This window comes from Muscardinus avellanarius (assembly GCF_963383645.1).
Source record: "Muscardinus avellanarius genome assembly, chromosome: 1".
Lineage (NCBI taxonomy): Eukaryota > Metazoa > Chordata > Mammalia > Rodentia > Gliridae > Muscardinus > Muscardinus avellanarius.
Window position 1 is genome coordinate 12616908 of NC_137786.1, and position 16401 is coordinate 12633308.

The window sequence follows — 16401 nt, forward strand, 5'->3', positions numbered from 1 at the left end:
TGGGCCAGGTGTCATTGTGAGTAGTTTATGTAATACCTCACTTAATGCTTGCAGCTCTGAGGCGTGTACTGTCAGTGTCCCTGCTGTTACAAATGGGGAAACTGAGGTTCCGAGAGGAGGTGACTTGTGCCCAGTCGGCCTCTGGTTCTGGTGGAGCGGGAATCTGCACGTGCTGAGGCCGGCCGGCTCCGTGCTCCCAGTCACCGCCGTTGCTGCCTCTGTACCTCGCCGCAAATGGCACACAATGCCCACATCCGCAGGCGGGTTGAAGTGGGCCGCCCTTGCCCGTGTCTCCTTCACCAGGATCTGCAGACCGGTTGGCCTCTGCCATGTTGGTTATATTTCTGGAGGTGGACTGGGAATTCTGTGGGCTCACTGTTCTGTAAGGCTTCTTCCATTCTCTGTCATACGGAGCATCTGCAGGGTTCCGGTTTACATGAATGATTCTTATGAGGCTCCAGTCAGAAGTCGTTTCAAAGCTCCTAGCAGAGGGTTGGCCATAAAGGGGATGCTTAACAACGCTCCTTGGATTCAAATCAAGGCCTCCCTTGCTCTGACCACACCCACAGTGGTTACAGTTGCAGGGATGAAGCCGGGCGTGGTGGCGCACACTTGTAATCCCAGCATTTGGGAGGCTGAGAGAGGAGGATTGCGGTTCGCAGACAGCCTCAGCTTTTAGTGAGGTCCTTTGCAACTCAGTGAGACCCGGTTTCAAAATCAAGAATAAAAAATAGGGCCAGAGGTGTAGCTGGGAAGTAGAATGCCGCTGGGTTCCATCTCCAGTACCGCAAAAACAAACAAACAAATAATAAACAAAGTTGCAGGGATGGGCTGGCCACTGCCTTTTCATCTGGCAACTCTGGTTCTGCTTCCCGGGCCAATTGTCACTTCTTGATCTTGGACCAGGTCTCCGCCCCTGGCGTCTGTGGTGAATTAAATGGATGCTCTCTTTGCTTTAGAATGCGGTCAGCTTTTCTTCCCATCAACATTTTTCCTGAGTGTTTTCTCTTGTTGCCATTTTCCCTAATAAGATTCTCCCTCTTTTGCACTATTTCATGTTGCTGGTGGAATTAAATATAGTCAACTTTAGATTACATTTATTTTTTGTGTGGTACTGAGGCTGGAACCCAGGGGCATTCTACCTCTGAGCTACACCTTCCAGACCCATTTTTTATTCTTTATTTTGAAACAGGGTGTCACTGAGTTGCAAAGGGCCTCACTAAGTAGCTGAGGCTGGCCGGGAACCATGATCCTCCTGTCTCAAATGCTGGGATTGCAAGCGTGCACCCCCACACATGGCCACATTTCTTAATCTTACATGCTGTGTTCTTAGCTAATCTGTTTGCCTTGTATATTAGAAAGTATTTATATAAGCAATGACCTTTTCTACAGGAAAACAGAAAATTGAGCAGATTACTAATTTTTTTAATCATATAGATTTAGGAGGATTATGTGAGAGCCAAAAATCATTAAGTTCTTTCCCATAGTGTACCATTGCTACATGGGATCTAATTCCGTCCTGTATTGTAGAAAGTAAATAGCGCTGTTAGCCACTCATCCCATGAAGCCTTTGTTCACCTGCTTACCTGACTCCTTTTCTGTGGAGCGGCTCTTTGCTCACAGTGGCAGGCTTGCAGCCAGTTATCTGCAGGCTCTTGGCAGGCCACGGTGGGGCTGGGGAGTCCTCATACACAAAGTCATTGGCAGGGACTAGTTATAACCTCCACTTATGGGACCAACTGAGAAAATGCGTGGCATTCATCAGAGTCACCTTGACCTGACCTGTGGCACCTTCCAGCTTGAGCTGGCCACTGCAGGCTGCTGGTGCTCTTGGCACGCATAGCCAAGTACAGAAATCCCTAATTGTTACAACTACATTCTGTAAAAATGGGGCATCTTGACACAGGAGCTTACATTTACCTGTGGTGTCGTTTTACTCTCTTTAAATTGGTACTAACAATTCAAAGTAATTTTTAGTCTTAAGAATATGTTCATGATAGAACTGTCAACTGACAGTAATTTGAAACTTGGATGAACTAGAAGAAATTTCAGAAGAACATAATGAAATTTTTTGCCTTTTAGGTTATCTATTTATTTAGTAGTACTAGGATTTGAACCAAGGTCTGTTCTACCTCTGACCTACACCCCCAGCCCTATAGTACTTTTTATTTTGTTTTGTTTTGTTTTTGTGGGTCTGGGGATGGAACTCAGGGGCATTTGACCTCCAAGCTACACCCCCTGCCCTATCTTTTTATTCTTTATTTTGAAACCGGGTCTCACTGAGTTGCAGAGGGCCTCACTAAGTAGCTGAGGTTGTCTGCGAACCGCGATCCTCCGGTCTCAGCCTCCCGAATGCTGGGATTACAAGCATGTGCCACCACGCCCGGCTTAGTACTTTTTATTTTGAAAGATGGTCTCACTAAGCTGATAAAGGCCTCACTAAGTTGGCTGAGGTTATCCTTGAACCTGCGATCCTCCAGCCTCAAACTCCCAAGTACTGGGATGGATTACAGGTGTTCACCACCACACCTGGCTAAGTTGATTTAAAACTTGAAGTAGTTTCAGGCCTGTAGAAAAGTGGTAGAGTGGTATAATGAACTCTCACATTCCCCTGGACCCAGATCTCCTGATTTTTAGCATTATGGCATTTTTGCTCCCTCTCTTTTCCCCTACCACTCTCTCTGCATGACTATCCTATCCTCAAACCCATTCATATTTCCTCCACAGTCCCAGCAGTGCCTTTCTCTTTCGGTCTGGGTGCTTTCCAGAAACTTGCGCTGCAGTTAGTTGACCACGTTAACACGTCTCGCCAGTCTCCTTCCACGTGGGACAGTCTTGTCTCCTTTCCTGCCTTTAGGCCTTCAGTCATCCTAAGAAGGCTGGCCTTCCACTGTTAACCAGATCTCTACCTGCTGGCCTGCTTGGTCCTCCTCCTGGGCTGTTCAGGCCTTTCCTTCTGGGCAGGTTCCTCTTCCGCTCCAGGATGCCAACTGCTCCCACCCTGGGGATGTTAGTGGCCACTATTCAGATTGACATCTCCAAAGTTTCTCCAATGCACCTGCTTAAAACTTTGTCTTTGCCGAGCATTTTATGGGTAGATGATATGGTGATATCATACTAACCTCTGTTCCTCATCAGACTTCTTCCCAAAATGTAAGCTTCTGTTGAGGATTTATACACATATCCACCACCATTCCGATGATTGTATGAAGACAGCCATTATTTTTATCATTTATTCTGTATTTATAGGTAGTTTTCTACCTTATGGAACAACCCTTCCCCCTTCCTTATAAAAACCTTACCATAGTCAGTGAATTCTAATTTATTTATTTATTTTTTTGGTGGTACTGGGGTTCTTGAAAACCCTTCTACTTCCGGGCTACACTCCCAGACCTATTTTTATATTTTTATTTGGAAACAGGGTCTCTTAAGCCAGTGAGGCTGGCTTCGAACCTGTGTGATCCTCCTGTCTCCGCCTACCAAGCATAGGGATTACAAGCGTGTGCCACCATGCCTGGCAAATTCTAATTTCTTATACTTTTTTTTTTTTTTTTTTTGGTGGTACTGGGGTTCTTGGAAGCCCTTCTACCTCTGGGCTACACTCCCAGACCTATTTTTATACTTTTTTATTTGGAAACAGGGTCTCTTAAGCAAGCATGGCTGGCTTCGAACCTGCACGATCCTCCTGTCTCCGCCTCCCAAGTGCGGGCATTACAAGCGTGTACCACCACGCCCGGCTTCTTATTCCTTTTTTGATGTCAAAATTGTCCAGGTTTGACCAGTGGTACCCTCTTTCTGTTCCCTTATTGATAAGCGTTATCATTTTTCTTTAGCTCCTGACATAACAAGGGGCTCCAGGCTTACTGTGTCCCTTTCCTGCCCACCCTGGGATCAGCCATCTCATCTAGTGGATTATTTGCTTATAATGTTGTATGTTTTTTGGAAATTAAGACCAGAATGCTTGTTTATCAATGGGGGGGGGGGGTCAGTGTTTCTAGTCCTTGCAAGCAGTCAGCCAGGAAATAGTATGTGGAAGACCACCCATCCATCTACCCATACACTGGTCTGTCCATTTGTCCTTCCTTTTTTAATTTCTTCCTAACGCCTGGCTCTCCGTCCATCTTCTCATCCACCCATCCATCCACTTATCCACGCATGTACACGCACAGTTCTACATACATACCTATAATTATTGCTGAATCTGTCCATCTACATAGATGTTATAATCATGTGTTTGTACTGCTCCTCCCCTTCCCCCTTTTTTTGTGGTATTGGGAATGGAACCTCCTTCTTAGAGGCATTCTGCCTCTAAAGCTACACCTCCAGCCCTCTTTTTTTTTTTTTTTTTGAAATAAGGTCTCACTAAGTTGCATAGGGCCTCACTAAATTTCTGAGGCTGGCTGCGAACCTGTGATCCTCCTGACTCAGCTTCCCAAGTACTGAGATTACAAGTGTGTGCCACCATGCCCAGCTGCTATTTCCATTTCTAATCTAGTACGGTAGGGTTTTTTTTTTTTTTTTTATAACCTTTCCCTTTCTGTGTTCAAAAATACCTTTTGAGACAGCAAGAGACATGGCTCCCATTGTCCTCTGTGGTTCACTTATTTGTTCACATAGTATGTTTGTTCAGCCTCGCAAGGATTCCAGTCTGAAGGAAGCCTGGCACTGCTTCCCTCCTTGCTTCCTCTAGGAGGGGAGGAAGGCAGGAAGGAAAGGACTTCTTCCGTTTTTAAGTGGTTTTTGTTTTCCTAAATGATTGGTGTTCAAACCTGGTTGAAGATCCAGCTTCTCCACTCCACCCCAGAGATGGCGAGTCTGTTCCTCCCAGGCTTCCCTGGTGATCCAGTGACTCGATGCAGATGCCTTACAAACCACACATTGAGAAATAGCCCTTCCTTGTTCTACAGAGTCACAGGTCCACTCCAGAGCTGTCCTCTCTGATACGGAGCCCTCACTGTGTGCTAAATGCAGGGCTGGATGCAGGGTTCTTGAAGGGAGGCAGTGTTTATAAGCAGGGCTGGTTCTTTCTGTTTTTTGTTCTTCCCCTGTCTCTTTCCTTCCCTTGTCCCCCTGCGCTTCCTTCAGAGGTCTGTGCCAGGCAGGCCATGGTGCACCAAGTCTGCAAATGAATCCAAGCAGATCCTGGTGGCTTTGAGTCAGTGCAAGTGCTACGTTGACTTCACATAAGCCATGGAGGACCGCCCTTGCTTTCTGGCAGGCTAAGTGTGTGCCTACATCTTATGATTCTTGTTACATTCTTAGTACTTGTAGATCTGAAGCACTGCATTGGAACCTAATTGACATATTTCTAGGTTGTATTTATTTGGCCATTGAATGATTGTTACTTTTGCAGACATAAATGGTAGTATATAGACACTGTTCTCTTAGATCAACACTCACCCTTGGGCAAGTGAAGAATATCCCTGCTATAGAAGCTTAGTTCCGAATAAGATTTAATGAGAAATGTAGGTCCAAGTATCAGAGATAAGATTAGGCCAGCCCCTATGCACTTTTGAGGAACTTCTCTTTAGGATAGCATGCAGAGATCTAAGTTAAAAATTGTACCTGCAGTTTTGACCAGAAGTAAATATCCAAATACCAGGCCATTGTTGAAGATTTTAAACAGTTAAGTTCCCTCTTAAATATTAAGAACAAACTTATCTTTGATACAATAAAATTTCGAACTTATCCTTACTTTCTTTTTTGCTTTAGTTAGTATTTTCATTTTTCTGAACTCATTTTGATATTAGAGCATATTTGTTCATAGATTTGTAAACAACTGTTCATCTTCGTAAGTATAGTTTTTTTTTTTTTTTTTTTTTGGTGGTACTGGGGTTCCTGGAAGCCCTTCTACCTCCAGGCTACGCTCCCAGACCTATTTTATATTTTTGAAACAGGGTCTCTTACGCCAGCGCGGCTGGCTTCGAACCTGTGCGATCCTCCTGTCTCCGCCTCCCAAGCGCGGGGATTACAAGCGTGTGCCACCACGCCCGGCGTAAGTATAGTTTTGATTGCCTATCAAGGCTTTCAGCTTTCGATTGCAAAAAAAACAAAGAACAGACTGAAAACTGCGCTGATTTGATCTATTAAAAAGGTATAAAAAAGTCCTTCTCTCTGATAACAAGGCCAGCTTTCTTTTTGAAGCTCTTTTACCTTGTGGATGATGGTAGAGTGCCAGGAAGTTAGAAATAGTTTTAAACAAAATGTGTAGCTGAAGTAAATGCACTTACCTGGTTCTACAGTTAAAGAAATTTAGACTTCCATCACATACCATAAACATATTACTTGTTTGGTACTTAAAATATATATAATTCTTTGGTTACTTAACAATCTTTTTTTATTAACTTTCTTCTAGTTTTTCATACCATTTAAAACCATTATTTCTGTACTATACAACAGCAATCTTCATAAAATTATAGTATATTTTTCACATATTACTGTACTTAAAAAACCATTTTGCCGATAGTTACTCTTCTGGTCAGCATTCCTGCAGCTATAATCTAAAGACTGACCATTTAACTTAGAGGAAGGAAGATTAATTTTCTTAGTTTCAGGTTCAGTTCATATGAGGCGGAAGACGGCAGATCTCAGGGCCTGGCTGCAGGAGGCAGAGGGAGGGAGAGCACATGGGCTGTGTTCCTCGTATCTCGAAGGCTGAAAGCAGGAGAGCGAGCAGGGGGAGGAAGAACCATTTATATTATCCCAAAGGCCATGCCCCCAGGGACCCACCCCTTCCAGCATACCGCACTGGCCTGGGTCACCACCCACATAAACCCATTACAATGTATTTATCCACTGCTGGGATTGCAGCCCTTAAGACTCAATTTCATCAGCTCCAAACATTGATAAATGAGATCTTAAAGGACATTTTATACCTAACTATAACTGTTACTAATATATATTTGTATATATATAGCTTATATATTAGTATACATAGCATTATATATACATAGCATATATAGCATTATATATACATAGCTATGTTATGTATATATTATATATGCTATGTATATATAATGCTATATGTGCTATGTATATATAGCATATATGCGTGTGTGTGTGTTTATATATATATATATATGCTATCATTTATGTCCGTACAGAGTACTATTTCAGTTTGCAAGTCTATAAGCCAGGTGTGGTAGCACATGCTTATGATCGCAGTACTTGGGAGGTTCAGGCAGGAAGATTGTAGGTTCGTGGCCAGTTGCAGCAACTTTATGAGATCCTCTGCAACTCAGTGAGACTCTGTTTCAATATAAAGAATAAAATAGGGTTGGGGTGTAGCTCAGAGATGAATGCCCTGGGTTCAGTCTTTGATACCACACGCACAAAAAACAAATGCTCTATACAGGCATACTGAAATAAAGTACAATTACTTTGCTAAGGGATTTTTGGCTGTCAATTATGATATGCATTTGGAATTCCATGCTGTCTGTTTTGGGGATATGAGAGGTGTTTTGTTGCCTGGGTTCTTTAATGCCACTAACTGCTGTCATGGTCATTCCAGTAAGTAACACTGTAGTAGTGGTGGCATCAACAGAGACACTTAACTCCCTGCTTGGGAATTCCCAAAAGGTGGGACTCTACTCAGTGAGTTGAATTTGTGTCTTTATGACTTAGTAATCAATCCCCACTGCCTCCAGCACTGGCAGGCATGATGCCAGTCATGATGTCTGCTGTTGAGATATGCTAAGAGTTGAAAACAATTCAAGGAAAGAAAGACTCATAGGAATACTGTTGCTCAGACTGTCCCATTCTCAGCAGAAGGAAACTTCGCCAGGACAGAGGAGCCAGCTGTCATTTTGTATTGGCAGTTTAAGATCTAAGACATTGGGTTAAGATAGACCCACAGCAACTTAGCAAGGCTGTCAGAGAACTTGTTTCAAAACAAAAAGATAAATTCGAGCTGGGGTGTAACTTGGAGGTACAATGCCCCTGAGCCCAATCTCTAGTTCCACAGAACAAAAGATACAGATCAGTTCTCTGCTTGTGTAAAAGTCATCCAAAGACTGACATTTCTGGGCTACGGTGGTAGCTCTCTTACATTTCCCCTTTTAGCAGGTGGGCTGCTTTCTTTAAGTTTGTGAGTCTTAAACCCCTAAGGATGCTCCAGCCATCTCTTCCAACAGGAAGGAGGAGGGACAAAAGGTCATGAGCATAGTTGCCAACTTACTCAGCCCCCAAACTGCTGTCCTAGAATTCCCACTCAACACTTTTTTGCTTCTGTTATATAAATTAGCAAGACTTGGGAAATGCAGCTTCATGGCTAAAAAGTTGCCGTGTCTTTTTGTTTTTGTTATTTTGTACTTCAGTGTAGGGTCTTCTATCTACATCCTCAGTTTTTTGTTTTTTGTTTTTGAAACAGGGTCTCACTGAAGTTGCTGAGGCTGAACTTGAACCTGTCGCCCTCCTGTCTCAGCCTCCCAAGTACTGGGATTACCAGTGTGCGCCAGCCGAGCATCGCGTTTCTGAGTGTAGATTTGGCTGTGAAGGAGAGGCAGTAGCAGTTTCTGCCACACTTGATCTCTGTCTTCTTGGCAGGCACTCGTCACCTCATACGCTCTTTTGTGCATTTCCTGACTTCTGTGTAATATAAGGAGTAAAACTTAGAGGAACCGTTACCTTCCATCATAGTATTTCAAGAGAAAACTCTCACTTTTAAATTTAATTCAAGTTTCCCACCGCTGTAGTTAGGTTTGCTGATTCATGTTATTAAAGGCAAAAAGTAGGCTTATTCGTTAAAAATAGAGTCTATTTGGTTGTTTGATGATTATGAATATTCCTTTACTGTAACTCGGTACTTTACAGTTGGTTTGGTGTTGTCAGTAGATAACTGAGGTGTTGTTTTAAAATTTGATCCTGTGTAAAATATGCCTTTTAGTATGCTCATGGTGTGCAATTGTGTGTGAAAGCGTGCGCGTGAGAGCGTGTGCCTGCTCACCCGCCCACGTGCCCTGAGGAGCACACCTGCAGCTGGGCCCGGGCACAGCCGCATCTTGAGTCATGGCTTCTCTCCTGTGTGGCCAGGTGAGCCAGGACGGGAAGTCGCTCCTTGACAAGCTCCAGCGGCCCCTGACGCCCGGCAGCTCCGATTCCCTGACGGCCTCCGCCAACTACTCCAAGGCCGTGCACCATGTCCTGGACGTCATCCACGAAGTGCTGCACCACCAGCGGCAGCTCGAGAACATCTGGCAGCACCGCAAGGTCCGGCTGCACCAGAGGCTGCAGCTGTGCGTCTTTCAGCAGGACGTTCAGCAGGTCAGTTCACGTCTCGCCCTCGGGCACCTGGAATGGCTGGCGCTGAGGGCGTGTGGGCGAGCGCGGGGCCATCCTGGCGCAAGCACGCTGCAGAGGGAGTGGAACCCAAGGACCGGCGCCTCTTTGCCAAGTACGTTGTGAGCATGCGCAGGCAGGCTGCTCTCGGTACCGGCTCCTCTGGGACCCAGGACCCGGGAGCTAGTGTTAGGTCTACACTTGAGAACGTGTGAGTTTGGCTGTCAAAACGGATCATTTTCTCTTATCTTTATTTGTGAGAATAATGCTGGTGGTGCTTATACCTGTGTACTCTTACAATTTGTTTGAGAATAGTGCTTTCTGATCACTTAAGTGAGTTAATAATGCTTTTGTTCCTTTTTGGTACAGAGCGCAGTCCATGGTGCACAGTAGGTGCCTCAAAATTAATTTTCCTATGAATGAGAAGTGGACTTTCATGACTGTTTATTTCTAAGCAGTTAACATTTTTTGTTATTAAAAAAATGAGCCGGGTGTGGTGGCGCATGCTTGTCATCCCAGCATTTGGGAGGCTGAGACTGGAGGATCTCAGTTCATGGACAGCTTCAGCTACTTAGTGAGGCCCTCCACAACTTAGTGAGGCCCTGTTTCAAAATAAAGAATAAAAAATAGGGTAGGGAGTGTAGCTCAGAAGTCAAATGCCCCCTGGATTCCATCCCCAGACCCACAATAAATGAAAGAAAGCAAGAAAGCAAGAAAGCAAGCAAGCAAGCAAGCAAGCAAGCAAGCAAGCAAGAAAGAAAGAAAGAAAGAAAAAAGAGAGAAAGAAAGAAGCCGGGCTTGGTGGTGCACGCTTGTAGTCCTAGCATTAGGAAGACTGAGACAGAAGGATCACAGTTTGAGGACAGCCTCAGCAACTCAGTGAGACCCTGTTTAAAAATAAAGAATAAAATTAGGGCCAGGGGTGTAGCTTGGAGGTAGAATGTCCATGGTTTCATCCCCAGTACAAAAAAAAAAAAAATGAGAGTAGGTCCAATCCTACTTACATCCTTATTCCAGAAAAGGATTTTGAGGACTAAAGCTGTGGAGCATATAAAATGCGACAAGGCTTTAGTGAAGACAAGACAATAGTTACACTCTTGCCCTAAAATAGAGGGGAGCGTAGGGTGAGGATGCCGCCAGCTGTGGCTGAGGAATCCTGGGGCCTGCAGGGACACCCATGGCATCCCCAGGTTGGCCTAGGCATACCTGGGGTCAATGCCCCTTTTCCTCCCGGCTGGCAGTGAGCCTCCTGCCTCTCTCAGGCACCTGTGAACTCAGATTTCCATCTCCCCGGGAATCTTCTGAAGCCTAGTGGGTTTTCTGCTGAATTGACTGGGATTCTAGGGTCAAAGTGTATTCTGGTGAATACAAGATTCTCCCTGGCCCTGGCCCTGGCCCTGATTCTTCGTGTGATGTGAATCTGGTAGGTTCAGAATACTTTGATTGGCTGAATAGTTTTCACGTGCTATGCTTTGTGTCTAATTCATTTTTCAGTTCTCTGAAGATCACATATAGAGGTTGCCTCAGGAGTGATCATTCTGATATTATTCGTGTTTTGTAACAATGATCTTTTAGCCCCAAGAAACTAATTCCCAGGGAAAGAATTTAGAGCAGGGAGAGAAGAGAGCGGAGCCAGCATTCTAGAGGGGTTGTTGAGAGAATGGGAATCTACGGTTGAAAGCATGAATATTCATTTTTCTGCATTGTTCAGGAACTTTCACAAGCCAGGAAATGGTAGTAGCTCAACTGCAGTTATTAAAGGATTTTCTGCCACGGCATGACCTTGGTCCATTGTCCTGACACGAGCCTGGACCGATGCACTTTCTGAGGAGGACCTGTTTCCTTACCGGAGGAAACAGCAGAGGTTTCCCTTCTTCCCCAGGGCTTTTGGGGCACTTGTGGCATGAGAGCAAGCCGCTGGTCTGTGCAGGGCAGGGGAAGACACAGGGGAGGGCTTCCGGGAGAGGCAGGCAGGGCCCATCTAGCACCAAGCCCTTAGTGCACTTGAATGCCGAAACAGCGGGCATTATGTAGAAAGGTAATCATGATGGTTATGAGACAAGTTGTTTGTTTTTGTGGTACTGGGGATGGAACCCAGGGGTGTTCTACCTCTGGGCTACACTCCCAGCCCTTTTCATTTTGTATTTGGAAACAGGGTCTCACTAAATTGCTGAGGGCCTTGCTAAGTTGCTGAGGCTGGCTTCAAACCTGTGATTCTCCTGTCTCAGCTTCCTAAGTACTGGGATTATAGGCCTGTGCCATATCACCACATCCAGCTAAAACAGGTGTGTGTGTGTGTGTGTGTGTGTGTGTGTGTGTGTGTATAATACTGGGAATTGAGTCCAGGAACACTCTACCTCTGACCTGCCCCAGTGTCTCCTACCCCCACCCCCATTTTTTTTTTTTTTTTTTTTTTTTTTACTGATGATTGATTCCAAGAGCATTCTACCTCTGAGCGATACCCTCAGCCCTTTCTATTTTTTATTTTTGAAACAGGGATTTGTTAGGTTGCCGAGGCTGGTCTTGAACCTGCACTCTTTCCATCACAGCCTCCTGAGTACTGGGCTTACAGATGTGCGCCACCACATGCCTGGCTGAGACCAGCTCCTTAAGGCAGCTTTCTTCCCTCAAGAATAGGACGCTAGGTTAGACATCAGTAAGGGGAGAAAGTATTTCAGTACCCAGCATGCATCAGTGGTCCTGTTAGCATTCCACAGAAAATAGATACTGCTCATTAAGGGCAGTATTTTTTGTTGATTAATGATCTGGAATGGTGTGGACTCATTATGAAAGCAGGAAATTGCTACATAGGCCGGGCTTGTGAGGCACAGAGCAAACCTGATACGATTAACCAGAGTAAACAATTTGACAATAGAAAGTCAAAACCAAAAATGTGTTTCTGAAACTCCCGAAACTAACAGCAGGCAGGGAAGTTTTTGCCATGGTAAGCGTAGAAAGGCATGAGAGAGAAGCAGAGAATGAATTGAGAGACCACAATTGTAGCACTTTTTTTTTTTTAATCAGTTGTTATCAGAAAGCGAGTTTGTAAAGACAAAAACAGTCTAAATCCACAAGAAGAGAGTTAGCCAACTAGAACCCATTCGTTTTCGTTTGTTTGGTGGTTTGGGGTGATGAAGAAGTATCTGTAAATATCATTGGAAAAAAAAGAACAACTTACTGGACATAGGTGTGAGATAATTATGATTTCCCAGAGTCAGCCTTCCAAAAAGGAAATGCTCGTCTGTTGAGAAATACCAAGGCTAGATTGTTCCCAGCGCGTGCGCCCGGGGAGCGGGCATGGGAGACCGGTGTGGGGAGTTTGACTTCAAAAGCATGTTAGTTTTGGTTGGAGGGTTGTTTCCACGATCTTTGAGTAGAAGGAGTTGGGCATGGTAGTCAGGCGAGCTGAGGACGCTGTGTAATCCTTAGCACGTGTCGGATCAGAGTCGGCAGCGTGGGGAGTGGGTAGCCTTACTGCAGACTTACCCACTTACTTGCGACGTGTGACTCTTAACCCCGTCATTGTTAGCTCCAGCAGAAGCCCGTGGCCGCATCTCTGGACGTTCGGCCTGTGTACTTATTCCCATCGCCACGTGTTTGCTATTAGACCAGCCCTGGTGACTGGTTGAATTAGTGGGTGGGTGGTTGTTTCTGCTCAGCGGGGTTTTTAGCTCAGCTATGCTGTCGTCTTCCCTGTGAAGGTAATTTGTTTTCACTGCACATACTTGTTCAGGTAGGATAATAGTCCAAAGCAGGATGCTATCAGACTTGTTTTCCCACCTCGCCTGGCCAGTTTGCCTGGTTCATCTTGGATAGTTGGAATTGGGTTACTTACTCCAACCAGACAGGGAGGGAAAGGGTCCTTTAAGTCCACTTTCCTGAGGCAGGCTGGCTCCCCGAACAAGCTGTGTCAGGCAGGGAGACTGCTCCTAAAATCGCCTCCCACTTCCGGCTGGCAGCCCTTCTGGTGTGAACACCACCATGTGGAATTCCCTTTTGGTTGTACCCACTCCTGCTTGATGCTGATACCCTTAAAAAAAGCCAAGCAGCTGGACACAGCAGTACACTTGCTTATAATCCAGCTGCTCCAGAGGTTGAGCCCAGGGATTTGAGACCAGCCTGGACAATAGTGGCCCTTTGCAATTAGCCTACTTTAGGTTATTCTTACCCACACTCTCTTTTTATCTCCCCTAAATATGGTAATTGACCCTGTGCTGCCCTGAGAGGTCCAGAGGCAAGTATGTCAAACAGCCTCAAGGTCCTTTTCTCAGGGAACTTGCAATCTAGTGTAAGAGCTGAATGTTTAGGCAGATGACCTAATAGTCTAGCTAGATTATCACTGCTGAGCGGTGGCGTTTCTGTCTTTGGCGGTTATTGCCAGGTGTACTTTTGCTAGGCGTTCGTGTGGATGGGGTCTGTCCAGGCGCCGTAGCAGTGAGTGAGGAGTCCAGGGAAGTCCCGCCTCACCCGTGTGGTCTGCGTGCCGGGCAAGGCATCGAGAAGATGCACATCTGTGCTTCAGGGCACTGTCCAAATCTGGACATTCGAGCTTTCCTGTATTTTTATCAAACCTCAAGTGGCTAGTGTAAAAGGCCAAAGAAGCCCCGCAGTAAAGGAGCCATAACGGGGTTGGCGGGATCTTCTTACAAGGGAAGTGTCTGAGCTGCTCTTTGAAGGTTGCATGGAAGGCCAGCAGGCCAAGGAATGGGCACTGGGATTCGCAGTTAGAACAGGGGCAGGAGAGGGCAGGGCCCATCCCTGGAGCCACAGGTGTCTAGTGTGGGCAGATCAGAGGGGGTGGAGGAAAAGGTAATATGGGGCCAGTTACAGAACGCATGTCCTCCACGGTGAAAGACTGGGCCGTGTTGACGGGCGCTGACCGACCTACACTGAGCGCCAGCGCGTTGGTGTCGGGGCTGCTTGCAAACCGTGGGGAGCGTGGCCTGGTGTGGTGCTTATGCCAGTGCCCGTGGGCGTGCCCACTCGTGTGGTGCTCGTGCCAGTGCCGGTGGGCGTGCCCACTTGTGTGTTGCACTCAATGTTCGTCCCTGCCTCACATAGGCCGCAGCCCCAAGGGGCCTGGGTGCTGTGCCTCCTCCTGACCCCCTGCTGCAGACCGTGGGCTTGAAAGCACCATCCTGCATCCTCAGAAAGACCGCCCTGGCCGCTGTGTGAGGGAGGACTGGGAGGGGCCAGCCCGGGCCTGGTTAGGACACTAAAAACCTTGGACTTATCTTGGAGAGCGAGATTAAGGTCTCGGGGTGAGCTGTCAGTTTTTTTCCTGGGGTTTCCCAAGTATCTGGAATGTCAAATGATTAGTATTTGTTGATGAGAAATGCAGTGAAAAAATTTAAGAAGTTCCCCAGTTTTGCTAGTTATAGACTTTTTTTTTTTTTTTTTTTGCAGTAGTGGGGATTGAACCCAGGGGCTTTGTACCTCAAAGCTACACCTCCAGCCCTCTTTTTTATTCTTTATTTTGAGACAGGGTCTCACTGAGTTGCAAAGGGCCTCACTAAGTAGCTGAGGCTGTCTGTGAACCGTGATCCTCCTCCTGTCTCAGCCTCCCGAATGCTGGGATTACAAGTGTACGCCACCACGCCCGGCTAGTTATAGACATTTTTAGGATCATGTAGTCTGGAATGGTGGGGAGGGTTGGCCTTAAGTTAGGATCACATAATCTGGAAGATCTGTAAACTGGTGATATCATCTGGCCAAGGAAGGATAGTTTCAGTGCATGGGAATTTTAAAGTGGGGTGAAATCCCTGGTAAAGATTTGGGTTGTTTAAATGCAAATAGGTCTTCAATGCTAAATTCCAGCAGCAGGCAGAGGTCAGGATAAGCCTAAGAAGCAAAGAAAGACATTTTAGGTCTAGATGGAAGCTGCACACAGCTCCACAGGGGTTTTAGGCTGCCAGCCTCGCGGCTCCCCACAGCGCCCCACTTGCCCTGTGAGTCAGGACCAGCTGCAGCAGGAGCTCTGGAGTGCAGCTTGAACTCCGACCTCTCTGTCTTCTAAATCAGGAGGGAGTTTCCCCACCTACCAGAGCCATCCTGTCCCTCTAGCCATTTAACATTTATTCTGTTTACATCCCCACGCTGGCAGTTCCGATTGTGTCTCCTGTAGGGTGTTTGGGTTCTTTGTCATATACTGGCTGTGCATAATGTGCCCGAGGTACTTTTTAAAATACCTTATTTTCCCCTAGTGTAAACTATGCTTAGTACACCTAGTACAGTGTGTTGTGTCCTGGAAGCCCCCCCCTTTTTTTTTGCAGTACTGGGCATGGAACCCAGGGGCATTCTACCTCTGAGCTATACCCACAGCCATACTTTTTAAAATTTATTTATTTATTTATTTATTTATTTATTTATTGTGGTACTCTGGATGGAACCCAGGGGCATTCTACCTCCATGAGACACCCACGACCATACTTTTTTATTTTTTATTTTTATTTTTTACCTACAGGCTACACTCCCAGACCTATTTTATATTTTATTTGGAAACAGGGTCTCACTAAGGTGCTGAAAGCCTCACTAAGTAGCTGAGGCTGGCTTCGAACCCATGTGATCCTCCTGTCTCAGCCTCCCAAGTGCTGGGATTACAAGCATGTGCCATCGTGCCCGGCTTATTTTTTATTTTGAAACTGGGTCTCACTGAGCTGCAAAGGGCCTCACTAAGTGGCCACGTACTGCGATCCTCCTGATGCAGCCTCCCAGATGTTGAGATTACAAGCGTGCCCACCACGCCCGGCTTGGAAGCCATTTTTTACAAAGTTCTTTCCATATTAAGAATAATTAGATGTGTATATGTGTGTGTTTGTGTGTCCTTAGAACAGACTTGCTTCTGAAATACAAGGAACCAAGAAGTAAAGAGTGTGAGGTGTGGGGGAGCATCCCACTCAGGCAGCTCAGTGGGGACCTAATGTTGCAGCTGGTTCCCTCTGTCCCCCCAAAGCCCACAGACGAGTTTTGAATTCTGTCTGCTTCATTTCACTTTTAAAAATCATGGTGGTGAACGCTAATAATCCCTGCATTTGGGGAGCTGACACCGGAGGATCGCGGTTCGCACACAGCCTCAGCTATTTAGCGAGGCCCTCTGCAACTCAGTGAGACCCTGTTTCAAAATAA

At 45.9% G+C, this 16401-nt stretch overlaps 1 protein-coding gene across 1 annotated transcript in view; it reads left to right on the plus strand.

Moving 5' to 3' along the window:
* TRIO (trio Rho guanine nucleotide exchange factor) overlaps positions 1-16401 on the plus strand; it is a gene marked incomplete at both ends in the record, with an annotated part of 341738 nt that overhangs the window by 155089 nt on the left and 170248 nt on the right. The window contains one exon of the mRNA XM_080704883.1: positions 9031-9261. Coding sequence (XP_080561009.1) covers positions 9031-9261 — 231 coding nt within the window. The remainder of the gene's footprint in view (positions 1-9030; positions 9262-16401) is intronic.